Raw genomic sequence first — 20,161 nt, forward strand, 5'->3', positions numbered from 1 at the left:
GACCTTGCGTGCGCTGCAGGATTTTAATCCACGACGGTGTAGTGTGTTACTAATGGTTTTCTTTGAGACTGTGGTCCCAACTCTCTTCAGGTCATTGACCAGGTCCTGCCGTGTAGTTCTGGGCTGATCCCTCACCTTCCTCATGATCATTGATGCCCCACGAGGTGAGATCTTGCATGGAGCCCCAGATCAAGGGTGATTGACCGTCATCTTGAACTTCTTCCATTTTCTAATAATTGCGCCAACAGTTGTTGCCTTCTCACCAAGCTGCTTGCCTATTGTCCTGTAGCCCATCCCAGCCTTGTGCAGGTCTACAATTTTACCCCTGATGTCCTTACAGATCTCTCTGGTCTTGGCCATTGTGGAGAGGTTGGAGTCTGTTTGATTGAGTGTGTGGACAGGTGTCTTTTATACAGGTAACGAGTTCAAACAGGTGCAGTTAATGCAGGTAATGAGTGGAGAACAGGAGGGCTTCTTAAAAAAAAACTAAAAGGTCTGTGAGACGGAATTCTTACTGGTTGGTAGGTGATAAAATACTTATGTCATGCAATAAAATGCAAATGAATTACTTAAAAATCATACAATGTGATTTTCTGGATTTTTGTTTTAGATTCCGTCTCTCACAGTTGAAGTGTACCTATGATAAAAATGACAGACCTCTACATGCTTTGTAAGTCGGAAAACCTGCAAAATCGGCAATGTATCAAATACTTGTTTTCCCCACTGTATCTGTCTGCTAGAACTCAATGCACTCAATTTGATGGGCTTTTGTCTGTTAACTTGTCTGTCTTTAATGGTGTGCCCCAAGGCTCTGTACTTGGTCCTCTCTTATTCACTATATAAATTAATGATTTAGATAAAAATGTCCAAAATGCGCAACTTCATTTTTATGCTGATGATACTGTTATTTACTGTTTTGCCTCGTCTCTTACAAAAGCTTTTTTGAGGCAGTGATCGCTGAGATCTTGGCTGAAAACAGCAGAGGTGTATTTAGAGCGCAAGTTGGTTAGGATGACATCTATGAGGGTGCCCGTGTTTACGGCTTTGGGGTGGTACCTGGTAGGTTCGTTGATAATTTGTAGATTGTAGGATGGCTGGGGTGTTAAGCATGTCCAGAGCACAGCTGGGGGCAGAGGTTGGTCTATAGCAGGCGGCAACGGTGAGAGACTTGTTTTTAGGGAGGTGGATTTTTAAAATGAGCAGTTCAAATTGTTTGGGTACAGACCTGGATAGTTGGACAGAACTCTGCAAGCTATCTCTGCAGTAGATTGCAACACTACCCTCTTTTGTCGTTCTGTCTGAAAATGTTGTAGTTAGGGATGGAGATTTCAGAGTTTTTGGTGGTCTTCCTAAGCCAGGATTCAGACATGGCTAGGACATCCGGGTTGGCAGAGTGAATAAAACAAACTTGGGGAGGAGGCTTCTAATGTTAACATGCATGAAGCCAAAGCAATTACGGTTACAGAAGTCATCAAAAGAGAGCACCTGGGGAATAGGAGTGGAGCTAGGCACTGCAGGGCCTGTATTCACCTCTACATCACCAGAGGAACAGAGGAGGAGTAGAATAAGGGTACGGCTAAAAGCCATGAGAATTGGTCGTCTAGGACGTCTGGAACAGAGAGTAAAAGGAGGTTTCTGGGGGCGATAAAATAGCTTCAAGGTATAATGTACAGACAAAGGTATGGTAGGATGTGCATACAGTGGAGTTAACCTCTTGCTTCTACCTGGCACGCAGGCGTCCCATCTAGAGCTCTGGAAATGCAAATGCACTATGCTAAATGCTAATAGTATTAGTTAAAACTCAAACGTTCATTAAAATACACATGCAGGATATTGAATTAAAGCTACACTCGTTGTGAATCCAGGCAACAAGTCAGATTTTTAAAATGCTTTTCGGCGAAAGCATGAGAAGCTATTATCTGATAGCATGTAACACCACAAAAGACCGGCAGGGGACGTAAACAAAATAATTAGCATATTTGGCGCTACACAAACCGCACAATAAAATAGAAAACATTCATTACCTTTGACCGTCTTCTTTGTTGGCACTCCTAGATGTCCCATAATCACTATTGGGTCTTTTTTTCGATTAAATCGGTCCATATATAGCCTAGATATCGTTATATGTAGACTGTGTGATAAACAGAAAAAAAAGCGTTTCATAACGTAACGTCATTTTTTTTAATTCAAAAAGTCGACGATAAACTTTCACAAAACACTTCGAAATACTTTTGTAATGCAGCTTTAGGTATTAGTAAACGTTAATAAGCGATCAAATTAATCACAAGACGAAGTATATTCTATAGCTGTCCGTCTGGAAAAATGTCCGGGTAGAAACTCAACCAAAATATCCGGTCCTAGACCTGAAGAACTGCGCTGCCTTGCATCTGTTTGACCAAGAAACAAATAGTAGGCAATTGTGGTTCACCTTTATCAATGGGTTCAAGTCACGCAGGGATATATTTTTCCATTTTCAGTGATCAGATTTTCCTGCGCTTTCCGATGAAACGCACGTTATGTTATAGCCACAGCCGTGATTTAACCAGTTTTATAAACGTCTGAGTGTTTTCTATCCACACATACTAATCATATGCATATACTATATTCCTGGCATGAGTAGCAGGGCGCTACTTGCTAGCACTTTCAGCTCACGTGCCCATTTGACAATTAGGTAAATGAAGATGGGTGATCAACGCATTGAGACTTCCACTGCGCAAGAGTCAGCACACCATTTGCTGTTGATGAATAGACATACCCCTCCCCCTCTTGATTTCTCTGAATCCAATGTCCTGTCTGTTCTTGTCCAAAAGCCATGTTTCAGAAAATCCGTTACGAGAGTCCCGTTGTTAGAAAATCCGTGATCACAAGTTATCCATCTTATTATCATGTGACTCGGTCAATAGAATGAAGGGAAGAGGTGGCTGGTTATGGCAAGTCGATCCCCTAGGGGAACTCCACCCCCCATTCAGCTGGAAAGGTGGCGCAGGGAATTCAAAAATATTCTTTAGAAATATTTAACTTTCACTTTCACAGTCCAATACAGCAAATGAAAGATAAACATTTTGTTCATCTACCCATCATGTCCGATTTTTAAAATGTTTTACAGCGAAAACACAACATATATTTATGTTAGACCACCACCAAATAAAAAAAAAACACAGCCATTTTTCCCAGCCAAAGATAGTCACAAAAGCAGGATAGAGATAAAATGAATCACTAACCTTTTGAAAATCTTCATCAGATGACACTCATATGACATGTTACACAATACATTTATGTTTTGTTCGATAATATGCATATTTATATCCACAAATCTTGGTTTACATTGACGCCATGTTCAGAAATGCCTCCAAAATATCCGGAGGAATTATAGAAAGCTACGCCAGATAACAGAAATACTCATCATAAACTTTGACTAAAGATACATGTTCTACATATAATTAAAGATACACTGGTTCTTAATGCAACCACTGTGTCAGATTTTTTAAAACGTTACGAAAAAAGCCATGCAATAATCTGAGACAGCGCTCAGACGTATATATATTTCTCCGCCATGTTGGAGTCAACAGAAATACGAAATTACATCATAAATATTCCCTTACCTTTGATGATCTTTCATCAGAATGCAGTGCAAGGAGTCCTAGTTCCACAATAAATCGTTGTTTTGTTCCATAATGTCCAATACTAGTGTCCAATTAGTTGCATTTGCTAGCACTTTCAGCTCACGTGCCCAAAAGCTGACGCTGGTCCAGGAAAACTCGGACGAAAACTTCAAAAATATATATTCCAGGTCGAATAAACTGGTCAAACTAAGTAGAGAATCAATCTTCAGGATGTTATTTTCATATATATCCAATAACGTTCCAACCGGATCACACGTTTTCATCTGCAGCCAAATGGAACGACGGTGACACCCACAGACAAATGCGCCACAGCGAAATGGCATTCTGCTAAGACAGTGACTATTTCCCCTCCCATTCGGTCAAAGTTCACACCAGAGGCTCCATTCCACGTTCTACTGAATGACATCTAGTGGAAGGTGTAGGAAGTGCTACCAGATCCATATCTTCTTTGGAAGAGAAGGGGAGATGACGTCAAATATGACCCACATTCAGAATTTCACTTCTTGTTTGGAAGATTGCCTGCCCTATGAGTTCTGTTATACTCACCGACATAATTCAAACAGCTTTAGAAAATTCAGAGTGTTTTCTATCCAATAGTAATAATAATATGCATATATTAGCAATCTAGGACAGAGTAGGATGCAGTTCACTATGGCCACGCAATTCATCCAAAGTGAAAATACTGCCCCCTATCCCCAAAGTTAATCTTGTTGTTAATCCGACCAAAGTGTCTGATTTCAAATAGGCTTTTCAGCGAAAGCACTACAAACGATTATGTTAGGTCTCCACCAAACCACAATAAGCACTGCAATTTTCCAGCGAATATAGCATTCACAAAAAGCAGAAATAGAGATAAAATGAATCACTAACCTCTGATGATCTTCATCAGATGACACTCATAGGACTTCATGTTACACAATACATGTATGTTTTGTTTGATAAAGTTCACATTTATATAAAAACATCTGAGTTTACATTGGCGTATTAGATTCACTAGTTCCAAAAACATGATTTTGCATAGCCACATCGTTTCAACAGAAATACTTCTCATAAATGTAGATGATAATACAAGTTATACACATGGAATTATAGATATACCTCTCCTTAATGCAACTGCTGTGTCAGATTTCAAAAAAAGTTTACGGAAAAAGCAACCCATGCAATAATCTGAGACGGAGCTCAGAACAGTAGCCAAATTAGCAGCCATGTTGGAGTCAACAGAAACCAGAAAATACATGATACATTTTTCCTTAACTTTGATGAACTTCATCAGAATGCAGTCCTAGGAATCCCAGGTCCACAATAAATTCTTGATTTGTTCGAAAATAAAAAAAAATGTCCGTTATTTATGTCCAATTAGCTACTTTGGTTAGCGCATTTGGTAAACAATTCCAAAGTCACAAAGCGCGTCCACTATAACGTGACGAAATGTCCAAAAGTTCCGTAACAGTCAGTAGAAACATGTCAAACGATGTACTGAATCAATCTTTTTGTTTACATATATCTTGAATAACATTCTAACCGGAGAATTAAAATGACTTCAGATGACCGGTGGAACGCAGGTCCTTCCCCTGTGAACACGCATGGTGAAAGCATGGTCAACTCGTGGCAGTGGTGACTATTTCCTGTCTCATTCGACCCCCCTTCACATTAGAGTCATCAGACAGAGTTCTATTGACTGTTGACATCTAGTGGAAGGCATAGGAAGTGAAAACTCATCCATATCTCGCTGTAATTTCAATGAGAGCTTGGTTGAAAATCTGCCACCCCCAGAAAAAATACAAACAGGAAGTTGAATTTCTCAGGTTTTTGCCTGCAATATGAGTTCTGTTATACTCACATTCATAATTCAAACAGTTTTAGAAACTTCAGAGTGTTTTCTATCCAATACTAATAATAATATGCATATATTAGTAACTGAGACTGAGGAGCTGGCTGATTACAATGGGTAACTTTTCATCAAAGCTACTCAATACTGCCCCTGCAGCCATAAAAAGTTAACCTCACTAGGATCCCCCTCTCCTGCCTCTGTAACCCTGGCGTTTCCTCTTGGATAGTCTGAAAAGTCGGTTGAAATTGCACATAGAGCCCGGGGCAGATGAGTCAAAATCAAAGTCGAAGCCGAAAATGAGGTTAGTAAATGAGCCGATTTGATGTTCAAATGTTATTTTGATCATAAGAAAATATATTTAGTGCAAAAAAAGTTAAAATAAACGCCAAAATAAGTTAAAATAAAATAAGTTGGGTCGGAGCTTGCAAGACAGCAACCATACAGTACTGCGCTATCTTGTGTGTAACGTAGTGTGTCTGTGTAATGTAATGTGTGTCATGTAATGTGTGTCCTCTCCCCAGTCGGTCCTGATATTCCCCAGATCGACGTGACTCCCTACAGTATAACAGACAGAGGATACTATGTTAAGGAGAGACAGACGGTCTCTCTGCTCTGCCAGGCCCAGTCTAACCCTCCCAGTCAATATGTTTGGTTCTACAATGACAGGTATGCTTTAATATACACACAGACAGACGCTTGCACACACACACTCACACACACACACACACACACACACACACACGCACACACACACACACACACACACACACACACACACACACACACACACACACACACACACACACACACACATTGATTATATTGTTTGTTTTTTGTCTTCAGCATGTACATTTTGGGCTAGTTTAAATCACTTAAACTCACAATAACCGAGCACTGCATAGCAGTTTCATTGTTTTTATTGCTTCTAACCCCAGCCAGGTGTTTTATATATTGGTCATAACCCCAGCCAAGTGTTTTATATATTGGTTCTAATCCCAGTAAGGTGTTTATATATTGGTTCTAATCCAGCCAGGTGTACACGGGACCCAAGTTCACCATCACTAGGATTCTGCGGATGCACACAGGTACCTACGCTTGCCAGTCTCAGAACACGTACCTCAACACCCGCTCTTTCAAGACCATCAACCTCACTGTCTACTGTGAGTAACCTGAGTTCTAACCCCTGACCTGTAACCTCTGACCTTCTCTCTCAACTTTCTACTGCTTCTCTCCATGTGGCTTCACCACACACACACACACACACACACACATACACACACACCGACACACACACAGAATAGTTGGCGATGCAGCAGACCTTCCTAAAATGCCTTGCTTCTAGTCCTTAGGAAACTTTGCAGTATTTTTTATATTTTTTATGCATCATATGTTACATTGTTAGCTCAGATAATCTTAGGTGTTACTACATACAGCCGGGAAGAACCATTACATATCAGAGTGATGTCAATATCAGAGGTGCGGCAGGTAGTCTAGTGGTTAGAGTGTAAAGCTCCGCAGTATCTCATCTCACTGGTCACCCACCCGTAGAACGAGCTCCAGCAGGTATACTTCACTGGTCATCCCAAAAGCCAACATCTTTTACCGCCTTTCCTTCCAGTTCTCTGATGCCAATGTGTCAGGTGTGTACGTACTGGTAGCGAAGTCAGGTGCAGGAGAGCAGAGATTTGTGAACAGGCGCACACTTTATTGAGGCAAAAGTGCAAAACATACAAAACAGTCACAAGAATAATGTTTAACAATGAACATCTTCGTGAAAAACCACGGAAAAAAACAAACCAGTCTGGCATGAAAAATGGAGCGCCGATGGCTAGAAAGCCGGTGACGTTGACCGCTTAAACGCCGCAGCAGTTCACCTCTCCTCCGGACCGTACCCCTCCCACTCCACGAGGTACTGAAGGTCCCTCGCCCAACGCCTTGAATCCAGGATGGAACGGACGGAGTATGCCGGGGCCCCCTCGATGTCCAGAGGGGGTGGAGGAACCTCCCGTACCTCAGACTCCAGGAGCGGACCAGCCACCACCGGCCTGAGGAGAGACACATGGAACGAGGGGTTAATATGGTAGTCGGGGGGAAGCTGTAACCTATAAAATACCTCGTTCACTCTCCTCAGGACTTTGAATGGCCCATCAAACGGCGGGCCCAGCTTCCGGCAGGGTAGGTGGAGGTGCGGGGTTTCGGCTCGAAAGCCAGAACCTGTCCCCCGGTGCGAGCATGCGTTTTGTTTTACTTGAATCCGACTTCGGCGGAAGTCGTGGCACAATGACTGGAATGAATTGCGAAAATCACTGAAGCTGGAGACTTATATTTCCCTCACTAACTTTAAACATCAGCTATCTGAGCAGCTAACCAATCGCTGCAGCTGTACATAGCCTATCTGTAAATAGCCCACACAATCTACATACCTATCCTTGTACTGTTTTTATTTGCTTTTCTGCTCTTTTGCAGTATTTCTACTTGCACATCATCATCTGCTCATCCATCACTCCAGTGTTAATTTGCTAAATTGTAATTACTTCGCTACTATGGCCTATTTATTGCCTTACCTCTTCACGCCATTTGCAAACATTGTATATAGTCTTTCTTTTTTTCTATTGTGTTATTGACTGTATGCTTGTTTATTCCATGTGCAACTTTGTGTTGTTTGTGTCGCACTGCTTTGCTTTATCTTGGCCAGGTCGCAGTTTTAAATGAGAAGTTGTTCTCAACTAGCTTACCTGGTTAAATAAAGGTGAAATACATTAAAAAATATATTTTTTAATTCCTTTACTTAAGATTTGTGTTTATTAGGTAGTTGTTGTGGAATTGTTAGATTACGTGTTAGATATTGCTACACTGTCAGAACTAGAAGTACAAGCATTTCACTACACTCACAATAACATCTGCTAACCATGTGTATGTGACCAATAACATCTGCTAACCATGTGTATGTGACCAATAACATCTGCTAACCATGTGTATGTGACCAATAACATCTGCTAACCATGTGTATGTGACCAATAACATCTGCTAACCATGTGTATGTGACCAATAACATCTGCTAACTATGTGTATGTGACCAATGCAATTTGATTTGATTTGACCTGTCGGAGCATCGGGGGAGGAGACAGAACTCTAAGGAGGTTCTAAGGTACCTAACACTTTGATGTCAACACAGTGTTGCACTGTATGTTGTCCCCCAGACCCTCCAGATGGTTCCCCCTCCTGCTCTGTTCTGCCAGCAATGAACTACTCCTCCCTCAACCTGACCTGTTCATGGCCGGGGGGCCTGCCCCCCCCTTCACTACGCTGGACCACAAACCTTCTGGCACAGGTACACACACACATGCACATGCACGCACACACTCAGAAAGGGTCCTAACAAATTAAATTATTGTTGTTCTTGTTGTTATTGTACCAGGGAGGGGCGTGGCTTGGGGGTGAAGGGGCATGGCCAGCCAACAATGTCTCCGTACTGCAGTCTGGATCCCAGGCCTCCAACAACTCTCTGTTCACCTGCCTGGGGATACACCCTGCTCTTAACACCTCCACACAATGCACTGCACGGGCCTGTAAGTCTCTCTCACACACACACAAACACACAGCACCGAATAGGCCTGTACAGTGGTTCTTCCTTTACAAGTTTGGAGCTTTAGTGGTAGATGGTGGCATTCTGTCATTGCACCACACTATCACAAGGGGGAGTTAGAACGCTGATCTATCGGTAGTCTAAACTGTGGCAATTAATGGAGGTGTTTTCAGTCTGAGAGTCTCTTCTTTGGCACTAGAGTCCTGCATCAGGCAACAACAACTCCCGACCGGTCCTTTTGTACAGCGTCATATTTTCCTAACTGAAACCATTAATTAAATCACTTTAGCAGTGATTGTAAAATTAAACAAGGCTCCCTTTGTTATTTAGTTTTATAACTAAATTGCTTGACTGTATTTAAAGATATGGATGACTTGTATGCTGTGTGAGGACATGCACAAATTCATGAGTGATTGATTGATGTACTGTATATTTAAGCAGGCCTTTATGCCAATAAGTAAGTTACACTAAAACAGCTACAGTAAGAAATGCATTTTCGTTTTCTTGGAATAGAAACACGCTGTACAGTGCCATATTTTCCGAACGGAAACCCCTAGGCTTACAGTACATCAGTTACAGTAAGAAATGCATTTTTGTTTTTTCTTGGAATAGAAAAAACATAATATTCATCAAATGAATTAAGCTACATTCCTACAGCTCCAAGTCATTTCAATAACTTAGCTCCTCAAAGATGCCCTCTGGTGGACAAACTATCACTAACTACCATTAATGGCCGCAATGACTGACACTTAATACCATGCCATAGAATTCTGTGGCAGCCCGCAAGATGTGATGCAGTGCAACTTTTAAAGGAAGAACCGCAGAGGCAGAAGCCTGCACGTCACACACACCTCCGCTGTCCCTAACTTGCCCCTCTCTCTCTCTCTCTCTCTCTCTCTCTCTCTCTCTCTCTCAGGGTCTCCTTATGGTGAGCCAGTGTGTTCTGCTTATGGCACCGGTAAGAATCAATACCTGCTGCTGTCCTGCTCCTGGGAAGGTAACCACAAATACTAAAACCCTCACCACAACCATCACCAGCAACAACAACACCACCACCACCACTACAACAATCACCAACACCACAACAGTAACACTAACAACAACAACACAGTAACAACGTGTGGCGCTTCCACCGGCAGGTTTGTAGGTTAGATTCCCATGGGGGACCAGTACAGGGGAAACAGGGGGAGGGGAGGGGGGATGACATATGGCATGACATGACATGCCGACAATGCTATTTCGCAGTAAACAAATTAACAACAGATTTTCAGCACACTTATAGGGAAGGACATTCAACAAGCACAGCACGTACACAAATGACTGATGATTGGCTGAGAGAAATGGATAATGAAACTGGAATTTGCTTTGGGGGTGACCAGTGAAATATACCTGCAGGAGAGCGTGCTATGGGTGGGTGTCTGCTATGGTGACCAGTGAGCTGAGATAAGGCGGGGCTTTACCTAGCAGAGACTTATAGTTTACCTGGAACCAGTGGGTTTGGCGACGAATATGTAGTGAGGGCCAGCCAACGAGAGCATACAGGTCGCAGTGGTGGGTAGTATATGAGGCTTTATATTACCTTCTGCACCTGTTTCCTGACTCCCGGCGTATACGTAACAAGTTTTGGCAAGAAATAAATATTAAATATTAAATATTTCTAAAAATAAAAGCATTGCAATTGGGACAAATAGTTCACTAAAGCCTAATCTTAACTAATGAATCATGTGGAAATTTAGCAAATTGAGGAGAATAAATGGTTGGAGTAACCCTGGATTGTAAATCTGTCAATATCAAAGCATATTGATGCAACAGTAGCTAAAATGGGGAGAGTTTTGTCCACAATAAAGCGCTGCTCTGCCTTATCAACGCTATCAACATGGCAGGTCCTACAGGCCCTTGTTTTGTCGTACCTGGACTGCTGTCTAGTCGAGTGATCAGGTGCCACAAAGGAATTTAGGAAAATTACAATTGTCCAAGAACAGGGCAGCACGGATGGCCCTGAAATGTACATGGAGCTAGCATTAATAATATGCATGTCAGTCTCTCATGGCTCAACGAGAAAGAGGGGTTGACTTCGTCACTATTAGTTTTTTGAAGAGGTGTTGACAAGCTGAATGTACCGAGTTGTCTGTTTAAATTACTAGCACACAGATCAGACAAGTCCAGAAGATTATACAAGGCACGCAGTACTACATGGAGCCATGACTACATGGAACTTTTTTCCACATCAAGAAACTCATGCAACCACCCCCACAAAACACAACAAAAACCACAACAACCACAACCACAAAACACAACAAAAACCACAACAACCACAACCACAAAACACAACAAAAACCACAACAACCACCCCCACAAAACACAACAAAAACCACAACAACCACAACCACAAAACACAACAAAAACCACAACAACCACAACCACAAAACACAACAAAAACCACAACAACCACAACAATGCATATAATTATAATAATACTGTTCTTGTAGGTGGGTCTCCCAGGGCTGTGGTGTGGTGGGAGGTGCCTAAAGAAGAGGGGAGGGGCCAAGAAGTGGAGACTTCCAAGATCCTGGTACTTCGTTCTAACTCCACCCAGAATGGACAGGCCTACACCTGCTACGGAAAACACCCCCTAGAAACACACATCAGGACCTGCAGCCTTGGTAAAGAGCCATGTGGGACTTTGCTGGGTTTAACTAACAGTAATACACATGTACTAGGTTTAACTAACAGTAATATATGAGTTTGAGTATGAGTAATATATGAGTTTGAGTATGTATTTTATTTTTACAGGGACAGTGCACATTAATCAACGTTTCAGTAAAAGTGCCGGTTTTAGCCAGCCGGCTAATTTTCAACCGCAGTCCCTGGGCAGGTTATTAAAAACAATTACAATATAGACAAGCAACGAGTTTCTTGATGTAGAAAAAAAGGAAATAGAATGCCCACCCTAGTCACACCCTGGCCTCACCAAAATAGAGAACAAAAAGCCTCTCTATGGCCAGGGCTTGACAAACATAGGACAAGCAAGACATAGCATACAGACAGAGCAACATAGGACAAGCAAGACGTAGCATACAGACAGAGCAACATAGGACAAGCAAGACGTAGCATACAGACAGAGCAACATAGAACAAAAAGCAGCAAGACAAAATTTATAAAAGCAACAAAGTGTTTCCATACCTCATACCTACAGACAACAGACATGGAAAGCAGAAACACACAGCTAGGGACCATGTTCACAAATCTGATTGACCTTTAGCCATGTCTTCAAGCATTTTGTGAAAGTGTGATATGTGGTGCAGTTATGTGTGTCTGATGGCAGTGTATTCCAGACATGGGAAGCTCTCACAGAGAATGCAGATTTACTAAAGGTGCTTTTCCTTAAGGGAACTATACAGTCACCTTTCATGGCAGACCTTGTGGATCTGTTGCCATATGTTTGGGTTTTCTGTTGAACAAAAATACTGAGTCGAGGGGGAGCCAGGCCATTTAGGATCTTGAATACAAGACATGCATCGGTGTATTGCACAAGATTTTCCCAACTCAGGAGCTCATGCTTTCTGAGGATCTAACAGTGATGATGGCTATTGGACTTCCTATCAAGCACTTTGAGAGCCTGTTTGTAGACAGACTGAATAGGTCTTAATGTTGTACAGCAAGCTTCGGCCCAACTAGTCAAGCAGTATGTTAAGTGGGGGAGTATCATAGATTTGAAGTACAGTTTTGCTACCCCTGTAGTCAAACAATTTCATATAAATCGGAAATTAGCTAGGTTGAATTTGGTTATTTGAATGACCTTTTTCACATTATTTTTAAAAGAGAGGTTGGAATCAAGTATGATGACAAGGTACTTAAAATCACATGCCACCTGGAGCTTCTCCCCTGATACATAGACATCTTGCTCAGTAGCATCTGCTGCCCTCTTTGTGAAGAACATGCAAACAGTTTTTTTCACATTGAGATGCAAACACGAGTCACTGAGCCACTTTGTAACCTGGACCTTTACAGTAGTGAGTCACTGAGCCACTTTGTAACCTGGACCTTTACAGTAGTGAGTCACTGAGCCACTTTGTAACCTGGACCATTACAGTAGTGAGTCACTGAGCCACTTTGTAACCTGGACCTTTACAGTAGTGAGATCTTGTGCAGCTTATTGTTTGCTATTTCCATGCACATACAGTGGGGAGAACAAGAATTTGATACACTGCCGACTCTACAGGTTTTCCGACTTACAAAGCATGTAGAGGTCTGTAATGTTTTATCATAGGTACACTTCAATTGTGAGAGACAGAATCTAAAACAAAATTCCAGAAAATCACATTGTATGATTTTTAAGTAATTCATTTGCATTTTATTGCATGACATAACTATTTGATCACCTACCAACCAGTAAGAATTCCGGCTCTCACAGACCTGTTAGTTTTTCTTTAAGAAGCCCTCCTGTTCTCCACTCATTACCTGTATTAAATGTACCTGTTTGAACTCATTACCTGTATAAAGGACACCTGTCCACATACTCAATCAAACAGACTCCAACCTCTCCACAATGGCCAAGACCAGAGAGCTGTGTAAAGACATCAGGGATAAAATTGTAGACCTGCACAAGGCTGGGATGGGCTACAGGACAATAGGCAAGCAGCTTGGTGAGAAGGCAACAACTGTTGGCACAATTATTAGAAAATGGGGGAAGTTCAAGATGACGGTCAATCACCCTCGGTCTGGGGCTTCATGCAAGATCTCACCTCGTGGGGCATCAATGATCATGAGGAAGGTGAGAGATCAGCCCAGAACTACACGGCAGGACCTGGTCAATGACCTGAAGAGAGCTGGGAACACAGTCTCAAAGAAAACCATTAGTAACACACTACACCGTCATGGATTAAAATCCTGCAGCGCACGCAAGGTCCCCCTGCTCAAGCCAGCGCATGTCCAGGCCCGTCTGAAGTTTGCCAATGACCATCTGGATGATCCAGAGGAGGAATGGGAGAAGGTCATGTGGTCTAATGTGACAAAAATAGAGCTTTTTGGTCTAAACTCCACTCGCCTTGTTTGGAGGAAGAAGAAGGATAAGTACAACCCCAAGAACACCATCCCAACCGTGAAGCATGGAGGTGGAAACATCATTCTTTGGGGATGCTTTTCTGCAAAGGGGACAGGACGACTGCACCGTATTGAGGGGAGGATGGATGGGGCCATGTATTACGAGATCTTGTCCAACAACCTCCTTCCCTCAGTAAGAGCATTGAAGGTGGGTCGTGGCTGGGTCTTCCAGCATGACAACGACCCAAAACACACAGCCAGGGCAACTAAGGAGTGGCTCCGTAAGAAGCATCTCAAGGTCCTGGAGTGGCCTAGCCAGTCTCCAGACCTGAACCCAATAGAAAATCTTTGGAGGGAGCTGAAAGTCTGTATTGCCCAGCGACAGCCCCGAAACCTGAAGGATCTGGAGAAGGCCTGTATGGAGGAGTGGGCAAAAATCCCTGCTGCAGTGTGTGCAAACCTGGTCAAGAACTACAGGAAACGTATGATCTCTGTAATTGCAAACAAAGGTTTCTGTACCAAATATTAAGTTCTGCTTTTCTGATGTATCAAATACTTATGTCATGCAATAAAATGCAATTTATTTACTTAAAAATCATACAATGTGATTTTCTGGATTTTTGTTTTAGAATCCGTCTCTCACAGTTGAAGTGTACCTATGATAAAAATTACAGACCTCTGCATGCTTTTAAAGTAGGAAAACCTGCAAAATAGGCAGTGTATCAAATACTTGTTCTCCCCACTGTATATCACTGTATCATCTGCATACATTTGAACTTCAGACCCAGTACAGACAGAATGCAGATCATTAATGTACAGGCTGAACAGGAGGGGCCCCAGTATTGACCCTTGGTGCACGCCCACATCATAGCTAAGAGTGGGTGACAGCTCATTGCTCACTCTGACACACTGAGTTCTGCCTTCAAGGTATGATTTCATTCATCTCAAGGCATCAGGGGAAAAGTTGAACTCGGACAATTTTGTGATGAGAATCTCATGGTTAACAGTATCAGATGCCTTCCTTAGGTCCAGAAACACAGCCCCAACAACGTCCCCTTTGCCCATCTTGGACTTCACATTTACCAGAAGAAATATATATGTAATGGGTTTAACTAACAGTCTAATAGACATGTACTGAGTATAACTAACAGTCTAGTAGACATATGCTGAGTTTAACTAACAATCTAATAAACGTGTACTGGGTTTAAGTAACATGAATAGATATGTAATGGGTTTCACTACAGTCTAATAGAAATATACTGGATTTAACTAACTGTCTAATAGACATTTACTGGGTTTAACTAACAGTCTAATAGACATGTTCTGAGTTTAACTAACAGTCTAACTACTACTTTTACTACTTATGCTGCTGCTTCTACTTCTGCTGGTACTATTTCTAATACTACAACTTCTTATACTAATACTAAACTAAAACTGCACTACTACTGCAACTACTGCTACTACTACTACTACTACTACTACTTATTCTACCACTACAAGTATTACTACTACTACAACTACTGCTGCTGCTGCTACTACTACTACTACTACTACTACTACTACTACTACCACTACTGCTTCAACTACTACAACTACTACTACTACTACTTCTACTGGTACTACTACTACGTCTACTACTACTACTACTACAACTACTGCTGCTACTACACCTACTACTACTGCTACAACCACCTCTACACTACTACTACCCTATTGCTACCACAACTACTACAACTACCACTACAACTTCTACTACTACTACAACTACTACCATTACTACACTACTGATACTAGTAGTAACTAACTGTCTAATAGACATTTACTGGGTTTAACTAACAGTCTAATATCAAATCAAATCAAATTTATTTATATAGTTCTTCGAGCTTATCTCAACTGTACAGAAACCCAGCCTAAAACCCCAAACAGCAAACAATGCAGGTGTAAAAGCACGGTGGCTAGGAAAAACTCCCTAGAAAGGCCAAAACCTAGGAAGAAACCTACCAGGCTACTCCTCTGGCTGTGCCGGGTAGAGATTACAGAACATGACCAAGATGTTCAAATGTTCATAAATGACCAGCATGGTCGAATTAATAAGGCAGAACAGTTGAAACTGGAGCAGCAGCACAGTCAGGTGGACTGGGGACAGCAAGGAGTCATCATGTCAGGTAGTCCTGGGGCACGGTCCTAGGGCTCATCTGGCTGTGCCAGGAGATTATAACAGAACGTGGCCAAGATGTTCAAATGTTCATAAATGACCAGCATGGTTGAATAATAGTAAGGCAGAACAGTTGAACTGGGCAGCAGCATGGCCAGGTGGACTGGGGACAGCAAGGAGTCATCATGTCAGGTAGTCCTGGGACATGGTCCTAGGGCCCAGGCCAGTTGAAACTGGAGCAGCAGCAGTTTAGACATGTTCTGAGTTTAACTAACAGTCTAACTACTACTTTTACTACTTATGCTGCTGCTTCTACTTCTGCTGGTACTATTTCTAATACTACAACTTCTTATACTAATACTAAACTAAAACTGCACTACTACTGCAACTACTGCTACTACTACTACTACTACTACTTATTCTACCACTACAAGTATTACTACTACTGCAACTACTGCTACTACTACTACTACTACTACTTATTCTACCACTACAAGTATTACTACTACTTCAACTACTGCTGCTGCTACTACTACTACTACTACTACTACAACTACTGCTGCTACTACACCTACTACTACTGCTACAACTACCTCTACACTACTACTACCCTATTGCTACCACAACTACTACAACTACCACTACAACCTCTACTGCTACTACAACTACTACCACTACTACCTCTAGTAATGATATGTATACTACTACTATTACTACTGATGCAGCTGCTTCTACTTCTACTGGTACTAATACTAATACTACAACTTCTTACACTAATACAACAACTACACTACTGCTGCTGCTAATACTACTCCTACTATAACTACTACTATTATTACTGCTACTAATAGTGCTATTGCTGCTACTAGTACAACTGCTACTGCTACTACTACTACTGCTGATTCTACCACTACTAATACTAATACTCAAACTTTACTACTGCTACTACTTTTGCTGCAACTTTTCTACTACTATTACTACCACTACTAATACTGTGGTTACTACAACTACTGCTGATGTTACTGCTACCTCTGCTGCTGTTATTACTACTACTACTAATCTACTGCTGCTACTACTACTACTCCTACGACAACTTCTGCTGCTGCTGCTAATCCTACAACTACTACTGCTAATACAACTACTACAATTACAACAACTGCTACTAGTACTACTACCACTACATCTATTACTACACTGCTGCTGCTACTACTACTACTACTACTACCACTAAAACTGTTACTAGTGATATTACTACTACTACTGCTAAAATTGACTACTACACTACTGCTACAACTACATCTACCAATACTACTGCTACTTGTGATAATACTACTACTAATACTGTTGCTACCACTACTACTACTGCTGCTGCTACTACTATTAATACTAATACGAATACTTCTACTATTACTACTACCACTACTACTACTGCTGCTGCTGCTACTTCAATTGCTTCTACTACTGCTACTACTTTTACTACTGATTCTACTACTACTTCTATTACCAGGACTACTACTACTACTACTACTACTACTACTACTACTGCTACCACTACTACTACCGCTATTAATACTACAACTTCACTACTACTACTACTTGTACTACTGCTTCTACTACAAATGCTACTATTACTACTAATACTACTACTGCTAGTAATGCTACTGCTACTTCTGGTACTACTACAGCCACTACCACTACTACTACTACTGCTTCTACTACTACTACTATTACTACTACTGCTACCACTACTACTACCGCTACTAATGCAACAACTTTACTACTACTACTGCTTCTACTACAACTGCTAATATTACTACTAATACTGCTACTGCTAGTAATGCTACTGCTACTACTGGTACTACTACAGCCACTACTACTACTACTACTACTACTTCAACTACTATTGTTTCTGCTACTACTACTACTACTACTTCTCTACAACAGCTACTATAACAATACCCCAATATGTGTGTATGCATGTGTCTGTACCTTTGTGTGTGTCTCTTCACAGTTCCTGTTGTTCCATAAGATGTATGTTTACCTGTTTTTAAAATCTGATTCTACTTCTTGCATGAGTTACCTGATGTGGAATACAGTTCCATGTAGTCATGCCTCTATGCAGTACTGTGCACCTCCCACAGTTTGTTCTAGACTTGGGAATGTGAAGAGACCTCTGGTGGCATGTCTTGTAGGGTATGCATGGGTGTTCAAGCTGTGTGCCAGTAGTTTAAACAGACAGCTCGGTACATTCAGCTTGTCAACACCTCTTTAAAAAAGTAGTCTATCTCTCTTTCACTTTGAGCCATGAGAGATTGACATGCATGTCATTAATATTAGCTCTCTGTGTACTTCTAGTAGTTGAGGTAGTGTAGTATTAGTAGTAGTTGGAGTAGTTGTAGTATTAGTATTAGTAGCAGAAGTGGTATTAGTAGTAGTAGTAATAGCAGTAGAGTAGTAATAGTAGTTGTAGGAGTAGCAGCAGAGGTAAAGTAGTCGTTGTAGTAGCAGTAATAGTAGTAGTAGTAGTAGTAGTAGTAGTAGTAGTAGTAGCAGCTGTAGCAGTAGTAGTAGATGTAGTCGCAGTAGTAGTAGTGGTAGCAGCAGTACTGCTACTATCACTCCTAGATATACAACTATAAGTACTACTGCTGCTACACCAACTACAGCTCCTGCTGTTACTACTGCTACAGCTATGAATATTAATACTACAGCTACTTCAACTACTACTAATACTACTACTACTACTGATGATGCTGCTACTACTACTACTGCTACTAATACTACAACTACATCAATGCAACTACTACTGAAACTAATGTTGCTGCTGATACTTCTACTACCACTACTACTATTACTAGTACTACAACAACTACTATTACTATTACTACTAATACTGTTACTATAACAATCACAACTACTACTACTACTACTACTACATGGTGTGTATGTGTGTGTGCTACTATCACTATTAGAACTACTACTATTAGTTCTACTGCTGCTACCACAACTACTGCTACCGCAACTACTACTTCTGCTATGAATACTAATACTATAACTGCGACTACTGTGGCAACTATTGCTACTGCTACTACTACTACTACTACTGCCATGACTACTACTGCTACTACAGCTACTACGACTGTTATTATTGCAGCTACTGCTACTACTGCTGCTATTACCTCAACTACTACTCCAACTCCTACTTGTACTGCTACTACTAGTACTATTAGTACCATTACTACTACTCCTAATACTACTACAACTAATGATGCTACCACTACTGCAGCTACCACTACTAGAACTACCTCTATTAGTACTACTGCTGCTACTCCAACTACTGCTGCTGCTACTGCTGCTTCTGCTATGAATACTAGTACTACAACTTCAACTACTACTAATACTACTACTACTGATGCTGCTGCTACTACTACTACTACGGTTGCTAATACTACTACTACCACTTCTGCTACTAACAATATTACTATAACTGCACTACCAATACTACTGCTACTATTATTGCAACTACTACTACTGCTACTGCTGCTACAACTACTAATGCTACCCTTACTACTACTAATAGTATTAATATTACTGCTACTACTTTTACTACTGCTACTGCTATAAATGCTACTACTGTTACTGGTACTAATATTGCTACTTCTACTACTACTACTACCACATTTACTATTGCTGCTACTAAAACAATCACAACTACAATTGCTGCTGCTGCTATGACTACTACTGCTACTACAACTGCTATGACTACTATTACTACTACTACTACTACTACTACTACTGATGTTGCTGCTACTAGTACTACTGTTACTATTACTACTACTCCACCTATGCTACTAATACTATTACTTCAACTACACTACTACTACCACTACTACTACTACTACTACTATTACTACTACTACAAC

General features: G+C 41.2%; 1 protein-coding gene across 1 annotated transcript in view; it reads left to right on the forward strand.

The window, feature by feature from the left end:
• Nucleotides 1-20,161, forward strand: part of LOC115120155 (hemicentin-2-like) — a 194,911-nt gene that overhangs the window by 63,923 nt on the left and 110,827 nt on the right. Inside the window, exons 5-10 of the mRNA XM_065005028.1 lie at nucleotides 5,976-6,120; nucleotides 6,484-6,614; nucleotides 8,655-8,785; nucleotides 8,873-9,023; nucleotides 9,957-10,037; nucleotides 11,530-11,703. Of these exons, the coding sequence (XP_064861100.1) occupies nucleotides 5,976-6,120; nucleotides 6,484-6,614; nucleotides 8,655-8,785; nucleotides 8,873-9,023; nucleotides 9,957-10,037; nucleotides 11,530-11,703 (813 nt within the window). The remainder of the gene's footprint in view (nucleotides 1-5,975; nucleotides 6,121-6,483; nucleotides 6,615-8,654; nucleotides 8,786-8,872; nucleotides 9,024-9,956; nucleotides 10,038-11,529; nucleotides 11,704-20,161) is intronic.

Source organism: Oncorhynchus nerka, linkage group LG19 (assembly GCF_034236695.1).
Source record: "Oncorhynchus nerka isolate Pitt River linkage group LG19, Oner_Uvic_2.0, whole genome shotgun sequence".
NCBI classification, from domain to species: domain Eukaryota; kingdom Metazoa; phylum Chordata; class Actinopteri; order Salmoniformes; family Salmonidae; genus Oncorhynchus; species Oncorhynchus nerka.